Source organism: Vanellus vanellus (assembly GCF_965231255.1).
Source record: "Vanellus vanellus genome assembly, chromosome: 17".
NCBI classification, from domain to species: Eukaryota; Metazoa; Chordata; class Aves; order Charadriiformes; family Charadriidae; genus Vanellus; species Vanellus vanellus.
The window spans coordinates 10,738,275-10,757,819 of record NC_138922.1 but is presented as its reverse complement, the minus strand read 5'-3'; the positions used below and the strand labels follow the sequence as shown (position 1 = coordinate 10,757,819).

Genomic DNA, 19,545 nt, shown 5'->3' with positions numbered 1-19,545 from the left:
CAAAATGAAGTATAAAAATAGAACACAATATACAAGACTACAAGTAGTTAAATATTACTAAAACCAAAAGTGGCACTGGAATAATTGTCATTTACAAATGAGTCTATCTTGACCTACAGTAATCATTTCTCTATCTTTTCAGATTAACATACAGATGTGACTGCTGTAAATAATGAAATTAAACCAATGTATACAAATATATGTACATTGAGGCATAGTGCTTTGTAAAGACTTTGTTACCCAGTCATTATTACGAAGAGTTGTTTTTAGTCATTTACATTTTAGACTTGTCGCATCCTCTCTGTGCCCCCTCCCACCCCGGGTTATTTAACACTTAACTGCAAATTCAGAAAGAAACAATCTTCTTAAAATAAAACAATGTTCTCAGAAAGAAAGCAACTTTGCTGTTGCAATTGTGACAGTTGCTCATTACAAAAGGACTTCTTGCTATGAGATACACAAATTATAGAGAAAGACAGTATGAAGTTGTCCCCATTGATTAGTTTGTGCATTTAATACCATAAATGCACTTACTGGACAAGCACCAAACCAACCCACATGTCAGCTGTGGAGAGCAATATCATGCCAATAGATATATACATTAAATACTTATAGAAATTTAATATACAAATGGCTCTGAATACACAATAAAATAATGTGGTACAAAAAATATAAAATCAAACTATGGTGAGAATACCACCATTAGGCACAAAATATTTCTGTTGTTAGCAATTTTAAGGGAAGTCCAAAGACAGACTGTTTATCATTTGTATGGGCATTTCGAGATGAATCCCTTCAAGATAATGCAAGAACCTATAAGAAGAGAAGTAAAAGTGAGTATAAGGAGACAAAATTATTTCCAAATACAAGGCAACACTTTTATTATTTAGAGAGGCAAACATTCATCTTTCTTGTCAGGAATTATTTGACAAAATATTTTATTAAAATTCTTAACTACCGTGCATATGGAAATGTAGCGAGATTAAAGAAAACCAAAACTTACCTTCGTTTAGTCTTCCCTTGCTGTTTAAGCTTCTGAGACCTACAGATACTGCGAAGAGTAGGGAGGTATTCAAGTATGCTGGCTTGCTTATTACCCAGGTTTAAAGGACTTCTGGAAAATACAGTTCTGATGACTGCCAGCCTCTTCTGTGCTTTTTTGAGAATGCTAAAAGGGAGAATGAAGCTTTATTGTTTCTTGTTCAAGAATGTGCAGTCCCTATTTTGTTCCTTTAAGATCAAATGCTCTGGTTTAAAACTGATATACTGATGTCCAAAACTGTGTTCCAATGGATTAGATGCCTGCAACTGTGGTTGTGTGTGGCTTACACAGCAGCACAGAGCTGCACTCCGACAGAAACATGAGGGACAGTAGTTTGTTTGGCCAATGCTCTTAGCTTAACTGTAGAGTCTAATCTGGGGAGGTCTAGTTATGTGTGTGAGGTTTAGTACATCCGCCAGACAGTGTAACCAAAAGTATCTGTGGCCTTCAAAAATAAAGAGCATCATGTGATTTGGTATTTGCCAGAATGTCGATATCACATCGAATGTATAACTCATGATATATATTGGTCAAACTTGGTCACAGGTTTGATAGTTAGGTCCATATTGACATTGCCCCTCTGGGTACTGAATTAAAGTAGCATAAGGTACTACAAAAAAATTGCAATAACTTTGCTTTGAATTTTGTTAGGTATCCATCAAGCAACACCTATGCATCTAACACAGGCTCACTATGACCAGGCACTGGATGAAAAATTTGCATATCTAGTACTTGCAGAATCCATTTCAGTCCATCTGTCTGTCTGGAAAAAGCCATTCCGTTAGGGTTTTGTTATTCTTTGGGGGGGGGTGGGTGGGTGGGGGTGTTTGTCTGTTTGTTTTTAAAGTAAATAGACTAGATTAAGGCTACCATTCCTGAACAACATTGTTTAAAGTCAGGTGATTCAAAGAAGTCGTCACTTTTTGCAGATTACCAAGCAGTTAATTTAAGCTTATACAAGCAAAGTGAACAATGTATTCCAGCATTTTGAGGCATACTGACAACATTCATGTTGGTATGAAGGTGTATATATATAGTATCTGAAACAGTCCTACACCCTCTGAAATGCTTTTCTTGACAAATAACTGCATTAATATTCCAGACATATTAGCAAAGTCTTACCTTGAATCAGCTGACTGACTGAAGGATACATTATTTCTTGTGTTTGAAAGAGGCAAAGTCAGTCCCTCCAGTTGATCACTTTCGGGTGTTTCACTAGTACTCAGAGAGGATTCCAAGTTTTGTGAAATATTAACAGAACATTTGTTAAAACTGAGTGCTTCAATAGCTGCCTTTATTTCACTACAGCTCTGAGAACTCCACCAATCAGTATTTTCTATACTGAATTCATCACAAAGACCGTTTTTGAGTTTGCCATTTGTCCAATTAAATCCTTCATCTTTAGAAAACTCCAGCAGTTCCTTGGTGTTAGTGTTTACACAGCAATCCAAAAAAGACATGTTCTCCACAAATTCACTCAGTGAATTCAGACACTGAAAAACAAGAGCAGACCTTTTCTCACTTGCTGATGTTTTAGTTTTAATTTCTTTTTCTTCTTTATTCACCAACAAGTTTGATTCCTCTTTATTCACTTCAGCACATGATGTAGGACTATCCGATGGCAAAGTTATGAATTCAGCTGAATAGTTCAGTCCAGTATCAAATAAGTCACTGTCATCCAATATATCAAGCCTTTTCTGGTTCTTTGTCTTTTTAGGCTTTTTCCCAGGGCTACTTTTTCCTGAGCAATAATTGTTAGTAGATCTGTTTTTCGAAGAAACTGTGTTAGTCCTTTCAAGTATAGCGTTAGAGGCTTCAGACTGGTTTGAAAGAACTTGCACCGGTAAGGGAAGAATAAGTTCAAGATTACTATATATAAAATCCACTTTCTTCATCTGGAATTCTGTGAGAAGCTGCGTCAGTTTATTCCATTTCTCCACAGTTGTGATTTTGTGCTGTAAAACAATAATTGTGAAAAATTTATCAATGTATTAAAATATTTTTTTTTTAAGTAAATATGTTATTACAGAAAATCTCATATTCCTGGCTTTGTGTTTATGAGGCAAGGGACTGTTTTGCTTGTAGGAGACTGCCCCCGTCCAGATTTTGCTTAATAATGACAGAATCCCCTAATTCCTACAACAAACCTTTTCAAAGAGAATTGCTTCTAAGAAGATGCTATTCATAGTGATCATTACACTTAATTATCTGGCAATCATTCAAAGTACTAGCTAGTCAACTACAAGAGTACCTTAAGAAATGTAAACAAATCTTCTGAAGGCAACAGGATATTCTTAAGGCCGAGCAATGTCTCTACACAGCCTGTATCACATTTTGGAAACTCCTGGAGACGTCCATCAGCTTGAGAAAAATCAATCTTGGAATCAGTTGTCTTTTCAGAATGAATTACATGATCTGCTTTTTTTGTCTCATCTTCTCCTGCACAAAGATAACATGCTTTACTTGAAAAGAAACAAATTCATCACGAAATTGATTCTTCCCCTCTTTGTCTCAATTCCTTTTATAAAGGATACCGGAACTGTTGCCTCTTGCTGCAGTTCTGAATGAATATAGTAACTGAAATTAGTCATCATCATCCCCATGCATCATCTCCATTTCATTTCTTTGTTACCAATCTGCCCACTCTTCTGTCTTTGCAAGTAACCATTTGAAATAGTCTCTTCTTCCTTTCATGCCCCACTAGTTTCTCCTGTCACTCGCTCAAAGACCGTCTCACACACCCTCACCTGCTGAGAATACTCTTCCTGTATCCTTTGGGACCAAATTCATACCCTTGCTGCCTGCTGCTAGCTGTCTGGTTTTTCTCCTTTTTTCACTTCTGCTTCTTCTAGGTGAATTACCTACAACTCAACTAAATGGATAAAGAACTGCAAACTCTGGGCTGAAGGGAAACTACTAATGGCTCCCTGCTTTGCCCAATTTTGCTACTCAGAAGGGGAAAGGGAGATAATTCATTACGATAATGATGGGTAATAAACAGGTGGAATAAAACCCAAACTTTTAGTTCCTTCTGTATATATACAAAGCTTTGAAGTATGCAAAAACCCCCTAAACCCTACCCAAATGTTCAGGAGTCTTACAGAAAGTTACCATTTATTCATATATGTCTTAAGAATGGTTTGATTTAATCAAATTCATATTAAGATGGAGAATTATTTTTTAAATGAAATTAAATCAACCTACCATGATGTGCCAAACATTTGTCTTTCAAGCATCCACCTCCACTTCTAACCCAAAATTGTAAGTAGAGAACACTTTGTCTGATATCACAGTTGTTTGTGGTTAACAGAGCAGCTAAGTCTTTCACATCTGTTCGTAGATTCTCAGCCAGACACAGCACTTGAAGATAGCTAGCAGCGTTTATCTAAACAAAAGTTAGACAAAGACCACTGAAAACGACTCTTACCAGACTGCAATGTCACACAGAAGCAAATTATTCTATGAATGCTTGCAATACATTGTTCCTTGTAGCACAGATTAGTTTATTAGATTAGTAACATTAAAACCTCTATAGAAAAGCAAAATACTCTACCAAATCTAAACAGTCCACATCAAAGAATTAAGTTAAATTTAGAAATTCAACTCATTAAAAACAAACAAAATACACATATTTTGCTTAAGTTCCTGAATGCCTGTACACCTTGCGTCTCATCACCAGTAAAGAGGTTTTAGCGAACTATATTCATTTTAAATGTTTTGCTTTCTTTCAACTCTGCAATTGTCTGGTAGCCCAAAAGATTTTCAATTTCACATTAAAAAAATTCCCCCTCTCAGAAGTTAGTTCCTTCTGATTCTTATTTATTTAGATTTTCCATATAATACATAGCTGCAAATAAAACTATTTGCTATACAGAATACTAGTGTTTCCATTAAATAACCCTTAATGTTTCTAGAATAGTTCTTCTATTTTTTAATGAATGAACCCATACTGACATAGTCAGCCTTCAAAACCACTAGATATATCATCTATGAAACTATTTACTACATCCTAAAAACTAAATTAAACGATGAAGTGATGTTCTTACTGTAATTCTCTGAAATACTAAATGGTTAAGAAAATAAATCTTCCATGCTCGTAAAAAAGTTTCTACATGTAAAGAGAAATAAATCCTATACATACATCCTTGCATACTCCCCCCCTCAAATAGTATTCTGATGAAACAGATATATTACATCAGATAAACATAAACCTACACCAACATTTAATTCTCAAACTTACGTTAGCTGATGATTACTTGCTTACGACATACCCATGTTTCCATACAGACTTACCAAGGAAGGGGTTCTGAAGTTGATCTCTTCAAAATAGCCATCAAACATTAAGCTGAATGTTGGGTCTATATAAAGAGATATCAGTGAACTGTCACAACATTATGTTCAAAACTACCCGTTTTCTTTACCCATTAGAGCAGCTGGTATCTTTATTTAAATTCTAAAATACTCACTTTATACTCTCCACCCACTTAATTTTACATTTAGGACCTGTATTCAACTATCACCATTTAAACCATCTTATTAAAAGAGGCTCTTCTGTCTGTAAAGCCTAAGTACTGTAAAAAACAATACTCACCATTGGTAGTAAGAATTACAGGTCTCTTTGCAGTTGCCATGAATGTCTTTATTGCACTTAGAAATCCCGCATCTTCATCAAATATTATATCTACCTATAGAAAACAAATGAAGTGCAAAACACCAATAGCTTTAACAATAGCTACAAGCTGTGTATGGAGTCATACTGGTAACGACTTGAGTAACACAACACAAACACAGGTTTCTTGAACATGCTGGGCAATGACAGTATACGTGCTTCAGTTAAAGTTCACTTCTTAGCACACACCACTTCTGTCACAGTCCTCTGTGCTGAAGCTTACAAAAATCACAGGCTGGTTGAGGCTGGAAGCAATCTCTGGAGGTCAACATGTCTACCCTCCACCTGCTTAACCTGGGTCACCTAGAGCACATTGCCCAGGACCATGTCCAGGTGGCTTTTGAAGTTTGTTTGGTTTTGGTTGTGTTTTTTTGTTGTTGTTGTTTGTTTGTTTGCTTGGTTTTGGTTTTGTTTTTTTAATAGACTTGCACCAGTGATCTGTAGGATCAACCCACAGTTAGCAACAGTGCTACACCTTTATTTACTTAAAATTATATTCTTGACTGCAGTTTTGTATTCTTAGTTTAAGACTCAAAGACATTTTTGGGCAAGAGGTTAAAGAAAAGAAGAATTTAATGTGGGCTTTGATATTGTAATGAAGTGTCACCATTAACACCCCAGTAAAGTGTCTTAGTGCATGTAAGTAGTGTAAAATTATAAACCAACACTTTTGGCGTAATCAAAGGAATTAAATTAGCAGAATCCTGCAAACTGTTCCAACAGTGAACAACTGCTGACAGATTATAGTTTCTTTATCCTTTAAACTAACTTTGTAAAATGATCCGTGGTTAAAAAGTACTCATGAGGATGAAATCACTAAACATTGAATTAATTTTTAAGAAGTTGATAACTCTCACACTTGAATCTACATAGAAGACTCAAGGAGGAAGGGGAAAAAAAGTTAAACTAAACATCATGAAAGGATTGCTCACATCAACATACTTCACATGAATTTTACCTCTTCAAAAAGAATGAGAGATGTTGCACTTTTTCTGTTGTTTTCTCCTCCTTCTAACTCTTTGTTTATTGACTTAATTTGAGCATCTTTCTTTTCTTCATGTGAATTCTGAGTATTTCCTGCAGATGGGTGAAGAATTGAGCAGGAAGTAAGAGAGGACTGAAACCATTTATTATGCATTCTAGACACTGGTTTAAAAAACACCCAATGTATAAACTGCTTAAGAAAATCTACACTGACATAAAAAAATAGAAATTTGACCCACATCCTTTTCTGATGTCTCTTGTTTGAAAAAAATCGCAACAAATTTGCTGGAAATTCAACTGTGTTTGGTGAAGGGCTGACTATTTGTAAAATTAATTCTGCACCTAACCTGTCTGTGACCTATGATGTCTCTGGGGCACAGAGTTGATGCAAGTCCTTCAAGACAATGCAACTTGATTGCCTGAAAAGACAAGGACTAGACTCAGTTACCCCAATTCAATTCAGCACTTTGCTCACGCATTCCTCAAACATTTATTGGCTTTACAGGACCTTTTAATACTGTGGCAGTAATTTTGATATATATGTATATACACACCACCTAGCACAATGACCATTCCACACCAACTCGAAACAGGCACTGAGGTAATATAAAGGTGTGTTTTTCTAGAGATAGTTCTCAATTTATCTTCTTTGCCTAAATGCTCTGAAAAAAAAAAAAACAAACAATCAAACCCACAACAAAACCAAACAACTAAGGAAAGCTTACTGAACTTCAGATAGTCTGTACCCTGGTTAACTCTCCTGTAATACAGAGTAATGACTACTTCCTATGTAGCTCAGTGTATCTGAGATGCATTAAGTAACTCTTGCTGATAGTTGGAGTGTAGTAAGTGTGCTCTTACCCCTTTCTCCACACAGCTCAATGTATACCATAGTACAGTGTAGCATTTCCATCTCCAAAGGTAACTAGTTATTAAATAGTGATACCTACCTTTATTTTTTTCTTGAGATGTTACTGCTCCATCATTACCTTTATGTTTGGAAGAAATTTTGAAATAGTTTGCAAGTGTTTTAGGGGGTAAGCTTCGTTTTAATCCTGCTCCTTTTGGTGACAGTGGAGGTTTTCTTGGTGAAACAATTTTCTTTGGAGAATACATTTTTTCTGCAAGATAGGTTTTATATTAAGCTGTAATGAAATCTCAAACTGACATTTATCAGGCAAATTTAGAGCAAATCCCAGGTTTGTATCTAGTACAGGACAGGTTTACTGTGCTGATTTCTACTTATTTTACTTTTCTTCCGTTACAGGGAATGCTTTCTCTTCAACTTTCTATTCAAGTGCCATAGTGCTTACTCCACCACTACAGAAATAACTTAAGATAATCAAGACTCTGTCATTTTGATAAAGTAATTATTTAATTTCAACACTGTCTCCCACATCATCCTCACAGGCAAGCTTAGGAAGCGTGGATTAGATTAATAGACAGTGGGGTGGATTGAGAACTGGCTGACAGATAGAGCTCAGAGGGTTGTGGTTAGTGGCAGAGAGTCTAGTTGGAGGTCAGTAACAAGTGGTGTCCCTCAGGAGTCAGTACTGGGTCCAGTCCTGTTCCATATATACATCAATGTCCTGGACAAAGGCATAGAGTGTACCATCAGCAAGTTTGCTGATGACACAAAACTGGGAGGAGTGGCTGACATGCCAGAAGGCTGTGCTGCCTTACAGCGTGTCCTAGACAGGCTGGAGAGTTGGGCAGAGAGGAACCTTATGAAATTCAGCAAGGGCAAGTGTAGGGTACTGCACCTGGGGAAGAATAACCCCATGCAGCAGTACAGGTTGGGGGCTGACCTCCTGGAGAGCAGGAAAGGGACCTGGGAGTCCTGGTGGACAACAGGATGACCGTGAGCCAGCAACGTGCCCTGGTGGCCAAGAAGGCGAATCGCATCCTGGGGTCCATCAAGAAGAGTGTGGCCAGCAGGTCGAAGGAGGGCATCTACTCTGCCCTGGTGAGGCCACATCTGGAGTACTGTGTCCAGTTCTGGGCTCCCCAGTTCAAGACAGACAGGGATCTGCTGGAGAGGGTCCAGCAAAGGGCTACAAAGATGATTAGGGGATTAGAACATCTCTCTTATGAGGAAAGACAGAGGGACTTGGGTCTTTTTAGTCTAGAGAAAAGAAGATTGAGGGGGGATCTTATTAATGCTTACAAATCCTTAAAGGGAGGGTGCCAGGGGGGTGGGAACAGTCTTTTTTCAGTGGTGCCCCGTGATAGGACAAGAGGTAACGGGCACAAAACTTGAACATAGGAGGTTCCATCTTAACATGAGGAGGAACTTCTTTACTTTGAGGGTGGCAGAGCACTGGAACAGGCTGCCCAGAGAGGTTGTGGAGTCTCCCACTCTGGAGGCATTCAAAACTCGCCTGGATGCCGTCCTGTGCAACTTGCTGTAGGTGACCCTGCTCTGGCAGGGGGGTTGGACTAGATGATCTCAAGAGGTCCCTTCCAACCCTGACCATTCTGTGATTCTGTAATATGTAGTTGTGTTAACCAACAGAGCATTTCCTATTATTATGGCACAATAAACTGAAATTTGCTATATTTTTTTAAACAACTGATGTCTAAAAAAATAGTTTTGGGAACTCAGTTCCAATGAAAAAAAACAAACAACAGCCAACCAAAAAACCCAACCCAAACAAAACCCCAGCCAGACAAAATCCCCAGACATAACCACAAAACTTACTTGGTGACTTGGCACTGCTACAACTGTTAAAAAAGCAAGGCTTGTGTGCATTAACGCCTTTTTTGTCCACTTGATGAGACTGAGTAGCTTCTTTTAGTTGAGACAGTATCTGTCTACCACTACGCTGGCAAGAGGCATTGACTTCAAATATCTGCAATGGTATTTAATTTATGTTAAAAAAAACCTTAGATATCTTGTTTTATGAATGCTTTTGTATCATGAGTTACAAGTAAGAAAAACAGAACTGAGGAAAGGATGCCACAAACCTTAAAACCAAGCTCCTGAGCACAAGCATATACTGCAGCAGTTTTCCCCACTCCCGGTGGGCCTGTTATCAGAACTGTATTGCAAAGGCTAGTCTCTTCCTCAATATCAGATTTATTATCTTTAAAGTCAAGGCTGTCCAAAGAATCTGTAGAATTATTTAAAAGAAAGGATTCATGTCATTTTTATGCCAACTTTAACAAAGAGAAGCTATAAAATTTTTAATTCTCTCAGCACCTTCATGCTCTGTGTCCTCCTTTTCCCCTTTCCGATTTCTTTTTTCTTCCCAATCAGCTCTTTTTTTCCATTCTTTTAACCAACTATAAAAGGAAGGAACAGAACAAAAAATAAAAATTATTGCTGAATAAAGTGAACCAAAATTCAGATGGAACAGAACATAAAACCAAGGGACACCAGCCACTTGATAAGTTTCCAAGAGGGATAAAAAGTCCTTTCAGACTGAAAAAAAATATTGTTCAGTGTTTGTTTGATTCCTTTGTAAAACAGGATTCCTTCTTCATTCTCCATTCTATTAGTTGATTGGTATAAAAACAAGTTACCTGGTGAACTACTTGAAATGTGGAAAATGCTTTCTCATTCATAGTTTGGTGGTGTTTGTCAGATGGATCTTTAAATTCTGTGTAAGAGCCACAACAATAACTTAAACCCATACAGAAAATTTAACTCAAAGCACAATATATTAGATGGACTTGAGCGCTAAATTACTGCCAAAAGCAGAGGCAGTGCATCAGTATCAGGATCAGGGATGCTTATAAGGAAGTATAGATAAGTACTACTAAGTTGCTGTCTCTCATTCATAGTGTGTAAGCTTAAATAACCCGGAAAAAAAAAAAAAAAGTTTCTTTACTAAAATTGTAAGGGCATTGGTTACTTAAGTATTTCATCCTATCCCACAGCCTAATGTAGCATTTCATGCTTATTTTTGTTTTGTACCATACAAGCTATGGAAGTATTACTGTAAAAGAAACTATGACCAAAAGATCATTCACAACAACTGACAATTTGTTCCTGCAACTTTTTGGAACTAAACCAAAGCAAAGGCCGCAAACATACACTCTGTAAGTGTTACTCAAGCACAGTGTAAAATAATTGACTTTGCTTGTTTGAGCATAATCAAGTAATATGATGTTCTGAGTTATTTTACGAGTGGATCCATGCTCCCACTTCTGACCTGTGTAGCCTTTCAATTTCTTTCTTGTTCCCTACAAGTTCACTGGAATCTTGAGGCTGATACTTTTCTGTCCAGAGCATGTCTTCCTTTTCAACACCTACAGAAAAAATATTATCCATTTTTAAATAGTTCTTCATGCAAAGGAGTTGATCCTTAATAGAACCTTAAGACTAAAAAAAGATTTTTGCATCACAGGGGAAGGCTGACATACATCATACATACATTCCCTCAATGCAGAGAGAATTAAAATCAGACAGGAAATGCAGTTACCTGAAAGTGCATTTGACTCTGATAAATATTCAGTGTCTTCTGTCATAACATCTGGTTTCTCTGTCTTGTTTTTTCCCAAATGCGTTGCCTGTCCTGTCTCTGCTTGTATTTCTCCAGATACGGAAGAAATAAGGTTCGTGGAAACTCTGGTTTTTATTTCAGTCTCTGTACCTTCAATTTGTTTTCTTCTTTTTGATTTGTGGTCTTCTGTTTCTTTCCTTTTCCTCTTAGTTTCCTTCCAATTGTCAGAATGTTTCTGATTTACCTCAGAATTTGCAGTGACATCTCTGCTTTCTGAGGAAAAAAAAAATTACATACTTTTAAAATTTCAAGCTATGTCCATTACAACCATGTGTGTTTAAGCTGTATTTGAAGAATCTGGTCAAAATTACCTGAAATGCAAGGACCAATTTATTTCCAACAACAGTATTCCTTCACCAAAACATTTCTGTAAATTCCAAGTTGCCTTTTTATGCCAAAGAGTGTGAGCGTGTGTTTATTTTTCCATACATAGATTACTAACCTTGTATAATGTTTTCAAAAACCAAACGTTCAATTTGCTTTTTCAGAAACTTGTAGAAGTATTTTCTCACAGGAAATTGAGAATTAGAAGATGTGATCTCATCTAGTAAATCTTTCCTGAATGTATCAGGAAAAACAGGTCGGTGGCCAGAAAGCTGTAATACACACATACACACACAAAAAAATTGTTACTCAAAAATATTAAACAGAATAACAATGACTGTTTTGCATCATTTAAATGGGTAGCTGTCTTGTTAAACCCAGAGATTAACAGAAAGCTTTGAGAATTGTCTAATGTAACGATGTAGAATGAGTGAATCACACACAAGAAAAAAAATAATCCAGGACTGACAGAGATTCAAACTCCAGGAATTTTTAAAACAGAAGTCCTAACAAGTGACAAAACACTTTCAATTTTCTTTTCATTTTCCTTATAACACAAACCCCCATTTTAAAGTACTAACCACAGGTGCAGAACAATTTGCAGTTAGTTTTGAATTCACAGTAGAAAATTCACCAAGCGAGAGAGTGATTTTTGTGACATTAGTAACTTCTGTATTCAGTTTCTTTAGCTTAGTTAATAGAGGACATGATGGTGATTTCAATTTCCACATTGGATAACCTACAGAAGAACCCCCACCAAAACAAAACAAGAGGAAACTTTTGTTAACAAAACAGAGATAATCACAGGCAAAAACATCCTACAATACATAAAAGAGCATTTACTCTTAACTAAAGCTTTATCATGTCAAAGCCAAGCTTATTTAACTTACACTGCATCAACTTTTTGTCCGTATTAATTCCAACTCACACAAGCAGAACGTTTTTGCATACAACATTTCTCCAGTAAGTTGCTTCTGGGCTCTGCTTGTTCCAAGTAACAACCTGTGCCCTCACTGGGTCTCAGCAGGACAGATGCTCACCAAGGAGTTTGTTTATTGGTTGGTTTGCAAATATAAACTCTGTTAAGTGATATTCTACCTTCTGCTCTTCTGTCATGCCCCTGCATAAAACATTGTAGCATGCTTCCTCACTTAGTGAAAAGAAATGGGCTGTTCTTTTCTCTTTTGAGAAATATTTTGCCTTTGGCAGAAGGCAATGGTTTCAGCCCCAGTCAGTCCAACCTGATCTTTATTCTGCAAATTGGAACTTGAAAGACTAACTTTTTTGACTAGATATTAAGAATTTTCCATCCTCGCCCATAAATGTATACACTACTTTAGTATCAATTTTAATTTGTAAATTGTATCTTCAAAAGCATCTCACTGGAAACTTCTCGGCTATGTTTTCTTACTGTGACACAAAACAAGAGGGAACTACCAGTTATTCCAGTCATAAAAGTAAGTTCTGCTGTTCAAGTTCTTCTCTTTTCTGCACAGATTTACTAGAAATTATTATATAAATTTACACAAAGGCTGAACAAAAGCTTACAGTCATCCTTCTGCTGTACATGGACAACAGTCTTAAAACATGAACTTGCAAGAGAGTACGCTTCCATTGCTGCTGCTTTCTTTGCAATCTGTCTTTTCAGTGACTCCGGCAATCCACTCATCAAGAATTGACGTTTTGCTCTGAACTGATCATCATCTTGAGAATTTTCAGATGCATCTTGGCTTTAATGAAAACAGAAATGAAAAAAAAAAAAAAAAAGAAATCATTAGAACTACCAGTTATGTAAGGCTTACAACAGAATTTAATCACATTCATTTCTACACACAAGTTAGAAATAGTCTGGGAGAACTGCTAAAATTAATTTACATGTAGTAAGTTTAATTTAAATTTCAAATTTTGTGTTAGAAATTTTAATTTAAAAAAATCTTTGGTTTTGTATTTTTGTATGCAATTTAGGATTTCTTTTTATCAGTCATCAACTATGTCTTCAACCATCTAAAATGGCTCAACAATGGCTAAAGAAACAACTCTGGAAAGAACCCAAAATTTTGCAAGTAGATTAAACTATTGATCAGTATAAAAAAAAAAAAAAAAAAAAACAACTTCTAAATCACATTTCAATAATTGTATTTAAATTTGTAAAGTGAAAGAATGTGAAAGCAACGTGGAAATACATTTCAATTCTTGAGCAACTGCAATCTTGAAAACTGACCTGCTTTCATCAAAGATCACAATTGGTTCACCTGCAGAGTTTTGAGCATTTCTGCTTAGGAAGGAAGGGGGATATCCCAGTTTTCCTTTAAAAAGAAAAAAAAAAGTCATGATTAGATTAGCACTGATACAGAATTCTAACCTTGCTTCTCTGTTTGCTACCTATATGTTCCATTTAATAACATTAAGGAATCTCCTTTTCTTAAGGGAAAGCTGAATTATAACAAAATTAATTTCTAGTTATTTCATCACTATAGACATTATTTTCTGTAACATTAAAAAAATCCTTAAATTAGAAGACAGCATAACATGGTATACTATTGGCAGTTTTTCAAACAAACCTAGTTTTCTCTGAATGAAGCAAAATCAAAGCAGCACATGTAAATAACCTCTGCTCTATTAACTTATATCATAAAAATAAAAAGGTATACATTGTAATATAATATAAAAAGCATCACAAGAAAAGATTAATGTACTGCAATGGTAGCTTCATAAAATCACATTATAATAGTCAATAACTAATACAAATTAACTGCAATAAAAATTAAAAATTAAACTGTAATAAGAACAGCTTTATAAAATCATGTTATTGTAGTCAATAACTGTACTAAAAATTAAACACATTCAGGAAAACTCAATTACCATTTGAGTTCTTCGCAACCTTCAAGTTTCTAGACTTTTTCCCCAAAACATCATTTAAGCTCCGAAGATTCTTTTGCTTCACATTCTGCACTGTAGTAGTGGCATTACTCAGGCTTGAATCTAATATAACTACTGATTCCTATAGGGAAAGCAAATAAAAAAGGAAACACAACTTTTCCTCCTTTATTAACTATTTAGTGATCAGTACTGAGAAAACTGAAGAAACTGCTAGAGTACTTACTTAGCAAATACAATTTGAAGATCATACAATACTTTTATTACTGTTGTCTACACAGAAATAGTATATAGAATAAGATCTCCAATATATAAATGAAGGCCAGTATTACTATCATCTATATTTAAATGTCTAAAACATACACATCTGAAACAGACACCTTGCTGTCCATTAGGAAAGAAAAACAGTCACTTCCAAAGCGTGACCATCTGCTGCTGCATGTTATAGATCTGCATTAGGATGAGCTTTCCAGTCTATGCCTGGCAGTTTACTTTGACATTTACCATACCATTGCATAGACACCTACCTTATTTGATTCTTTAAAAGAAACATTTGCAAGATAGAAACGTTTTTGTTGCTTAAATGAATCACAAAAACATAAAAATAATTTTCTTCCCCTCTACAAAGTATACACACTTACTTCATTTTCTTGTAATTTTTTCTTTTCAGCAAGAGCTCGCTGCCGAGATGAGCGCCTCACAGGAGCTGGTAAGTCTTCATTAACCTTTGATCTATTATGGCATATAGCCTTTGCTTTTTCAATCAGTTGTTTCGCTTTGGACATATTTTTAGAAGTAGAGCTTATCTGTTAACAAAGTAGAGAAGTACCTAGCAATTAACAGCAATATATTTGGTAAGTATTTCACATATTAATATAAATTTCTCACATTCATATAAGCATTCTTTTATAAAATATTGTTTGTATTAGACAGAAAAGGAAAAAATGGAAAAGAGGGGCAAACCAAGATGATACAAAGTTTTCAAAAGGGAGTGAGAGCCCTACAGGGGGATCCTCCAATTTGTCCACAGTAGACATGAAATACAGGCAGTGACGTTCTTAAGCATAAGCTGTTCTGCTGTACCCAAACACTACGTCCCATCTTAAGAACCTGCAGAACACGAGCATACTATTTTACTGGATTTTTCTATTACATTATGAAAAGTAGATTTACACTAATAAAACATATTTTGATATCTAAAGTACAATAACTATACAAGAAACTCCCAAATTCTATCATAAATCACAGCAATATTCTCTTTTCATAGGGCATCTGAGAATTGTCATATTGTATTACAGTACACTGTTACACAATACTGAATATTGACATAATTATATGCATATAGTAAATGACAAAATACTGAAACTGTTACATAAATTACCTTTATGTTTTTGGAGTTAAACTCTTCATTTTTCAGTGCTTCAGCTTTGTTTGATTTTGTAGTCGCATTGATACGTGTAAACCTCATTCTAATTAGGGAAAAATATTACAAAATTATTACTTTTTAATAATGGGAAATGTTACTCTCCACCTCATTTTCAAAAGGCTTTAAAAATTCAGTGCTGCAAACAAGCCATCCCCCAATTGGTGGTGGTGGTTTTTGGTTGGTTGGTTTGGTGTTTTGGTTTTTTTTGTGGTTTTTTTTTTTTGTTTGTTTGTTTGGTTGGTTTTTTTTTTAATATCTTCAGTGCAAGCACATTTATAGAGTCAACTTCAGGTCTTTTGTACTATTATCCAACATGATCAGTATTCACGCAGCTTTCCAATCAATTTATAATTACGGCTTACTCTTAAAATACTTGCAGCAAATTGAAGTGCAAAAAGGTAGAATATACTCTAAAATGTTTACCTTATTGGGCTGTTTCCATCCAAGGGCACAGTAATCACCTCGGCTTTATACACATTACTTTTCTTCAAGGATCGCTTGCTTGCTTTTGGCGTAGAAGTCTGAAAAGAAGAGCCACTTAATTCATCTTCAGAAAAGGTATTTCTAATTCTGTTTTTTTTAGGTGTAACATTTTTGGATGTTTTGATTTTCTTCTGCCTTAAACTCCTCCTTAACTCATTCACTTTTGGACTTGATGAAATTCTTACATCTAAGGTGTTTTCCTTAGAAAGAACATTAGCTCCCGAATCTTCATCTTCATTAAAATTGCTAGTATTTGAGACATTCGTTCCCTTAGTTTCTGAAGCCTTCCTTCTTCTGCTTCCTTTTTTCTGAAACTTTTTAGGTCTTTTAGTTTTAGTTCTATTGTTTGCAGGACTAGAATGTGTGTATTTGTCCTCGTAATTTTCTGGTACTCCACTTTCTAATCCTTTATTTGAAGCAATGTCATCTTCAGGTCCTTCTTTTTCTTTTGAAGACTTTCCAATGGCTTGCTTTTGTTTTCCAGGTGCCTTTTTAACTCCACTTTTTATCGCATCTGATGTTGGCTGTCTAAATGCCTTCATAAACTGATGCCTTTCTTCGAGAGTACATTTTGGCTTCAAAGAATCTGACCCTGCAGTCTCTAGTACAGCTAACTCCAATTCTTCTTCTTCAATAACTACATTAGATTTTCTTTTCTGAGTAACATGTTCAGTTTGGTCACTGTCCAAGAGGGGTGGGCTACTTTCTTTTTCGCCTATATGTCCCTTCTGCTTCAAAAAAATGGAAGCTATTTTCCTAGAACCTTTTTGCTCCTTATGTAAAGGACCTAATTTGGGGGGAATGGAATGAACTTGTGCAAGGACAGTTACTGTTCTAAGTGGTAACTGTTGAGATTCCTCACACTTTTCTGGGTCACTAACACTGTCACTTTTGTCCATTTCGTTTGCTGTAACAGAATTGTCCATAGTTGGCTTTGTGTCCTCTTCAACATTATCTACATTATTTTCTCCCTGACTCTTCAAGAAGTCCTCAAATGACACCGTTATTATACTATTGTTTACCTGTGATGTCTTATCCCTATGAACTTCAGAACTGGAATCACTAATAGTAGCATCACACTCTGCTATTGTAGGAGATACCATCTTTTTCTTATCTTCAGTTTCCATTTTGCATGTTTCATTCAGCTGGTTTTCAGACGAAAGACTTTCAGACAAATCCATATTTACTTTGTGCTTCCTTTTCCTTGATTTCCTTAGCTTATTTTTTGTTCCATTTATTTCAGAACCAACTTTCTTCACATTTTTTCTGTAGATGACAGCATTTGAGAAGTTCTCTGCTTGCGCATTATCTTCTGCTAATTCTCTTGCACATTTTTGGTCAATTAAAGTGCAAGTAGCAATAAAATCATTACTGTCCTGTTTCAGTCCAGTTTTTTCTCTGCTGTCATCACAACTCATTTCTATTTCATGTTCATTCTCAGATTCTTTCATTTCTCTTACTTTATTATTAACTCTCTTCCCTTTCCTCTTCCGCTTTAAAGATGGTTTAAAATGTGACTTACAGTCTTTGTCATCAGCATCCAACGGTGTGTTATTTTCTCCAGGTACAACTGGTAACATAGCTTTCTCAGTTCCAGATGTCTTTTTAAAATAATCCAATATATTGTTGGGTTTTGGTGGGGATAACACTTTATCCACTGGTTTTGCTAATGGTGAAAAATATCTTGTGATTGTTTTTACAGAAGTATCTTCCTCTCGCCGTTTCTTGCATGGCTATAAAAGAGTTCAACATTAATCTTAGTTTTTAAAAACTTAAGATGACTTAGTATGGTAATATAAAGCAGTACAGTATCTGCAGTATACTAGTGACACTAGTACTTTTTCAGAGGATAAAAAACTAATGTCAATGCGCTAAGACTGTGTGAACATCAACTTATCTCCACATTTTCAAAAGATAGTTAAGCTTGAAATAAAGATTCTGCCATTTAAAAAAAGTAAAAATCCTACCTAGAGTTGGGACTGCCAAAACTTAAAGTGACAACAAGGTCCTCAGAACAGCTTTGTGGAGATTTCATGATACTAGAGTTCAGAGAGTCTACTTCAGTTCAGATGATCTGTCTATTGGTTACCTTGAGATGTTCAGGGCATTTGTAGAGCAGTGAATCGCAACATCACTTAAAGACGTATGAATCTACCATAAAGGAAACATCTAACAGATCTTAAGAAGAAACTATGCCTTTCAAAGTACTTAAAGGAAATGAATATAATTCATATCTGATATCATATTTTAAACCATAAAAGATAATTTATTTGTAAAGCTCCAAGAAAGATGGCTCACCAAGACTTTTACCACTCTGCTAGTTTATTAAAAACCGAACTTTTCTGAAATCACATAATCGGAAGCAGAGAATGCTTTTTCCCAAACCCGACTCGGCCGAGGTGCCCCAGTTCGATGACAGCCGGGCCCGCGGGCTGCCCAGCGCTCCCCACCGCCGCCTGCGGGTGAGGGCGAGGCCCCGGACCCCGGGCGGGAGCCTCACAGCGCCCGGGCGGTGTTTAACGCCTCCCCCGTTACACCGGCCAACAAAGGGTCGCCGTCCGCCTCCCCCGCCCCCGCCCCCTCCCCCCCGCCCTCACAGCGCAGCCCGCCGCCGCCTCCCCACCTGAGCGTCGCCGTCTTTCCCGGGGAGGGAGGCGGCCGCCGCGGCCACGGCGACCCTGCCCACCATACCCCGGGCGGTGGCAGGGAGCGGAGCCCTCAGCCGCGGGGGAAGGCGGGCGCTATGGCCATGGAGCGGCCCAGCCGCCCGCCCGATGGCCGCCGCTGCCGCCTGACAGGAGCGAGGGACAGGCGGGCAGAAAGGCGCGCGCGGGACGAGATTCGGACCTGCGCGCGGAAGGGGGCGGCGCCACGGCGTCCCACGTGACTTACCCACGCTGCCAATAGCCGGCCGCTTTCCGCCCTCACGTGACACGGGCCCAGCAGCTCGTCACCCCGCCCCTTCCCCCCCCCGGCCCCCGCCCGCCGCAGACTAGGTCACGTGCCGGCGCAGTCCTCCCCGCCCCTCCCGCTCCTCCGCGGCCAGTCGGGTTTTCGCGCCGCGGCGCGGAGAGGGGCGGAGGTGCGTGACGTCATGCAGGCGGGGCAGAGGGCGCGGGAGCGGCCCGACTCCCCGGGGCCGGTCCCCGCCGCGCTTCTCGCCCCGCCCCACCGGGCACGGCGCCCGGACGCGCGGCCCTTCCGGCGGCGAGGCCCGCCCGCCGCCGCGGCT

The 19,545-nt window shown here is 37.5% G+C and overlaps 1 protein-coding gene across 1 annotated transcript; it reads right to left on the bottom strand.

Annotated features, from left to right (window-relative positions):
* Positions 1 to 641: 641 nt before the first annotated feature.
* On the bottom strand, positions 642 to 19,002 carry ATAD5 (ATPase family AAA domain containing 5; the record flags this gene model as incomplete). Its single annotated transcript, XM_082492022.1, has 23 exons — positions 642 to 813; positions 1,004 to 1,168; positions 2,165 to 2,997; positions 3,294 to 3,481; positions 4,247 to 4,427; positions 5,336 to 5,400; positions 5,634 to 5,727; positions 6,670 to 6,788; positions 7,646 to 7,816; positions 9,397 to 9,547; positions 9,663 to 9,808; positions 9,898 to 9,980; positions 10,853 to 10,949; positions 11,123 to 11,412; positions 11,642 to 11,799; positions 12,109 to 12,266; positions 13,076 to 13,257; positions 13,749 to 13,833; positions 14,390 to 14,528; positions 15,046 to 15,210; positions 15,786 to 15,873; positions 16,254 to 18,046; positions 18,937 to 19,002. The coding sequence occupies 23 exons, from the start codon at positions 19,000 to 19,002 to the stop codon at positions 735 to 737; spliced, it is 5,496 nt and encodes a 1,831-aa protein (XP_082348148.1). The 3' UTR covers positions 642 to 734.
* Between the last annotated feature and the right edge of the window lie 543 nt (positions 19,003 to 19,545).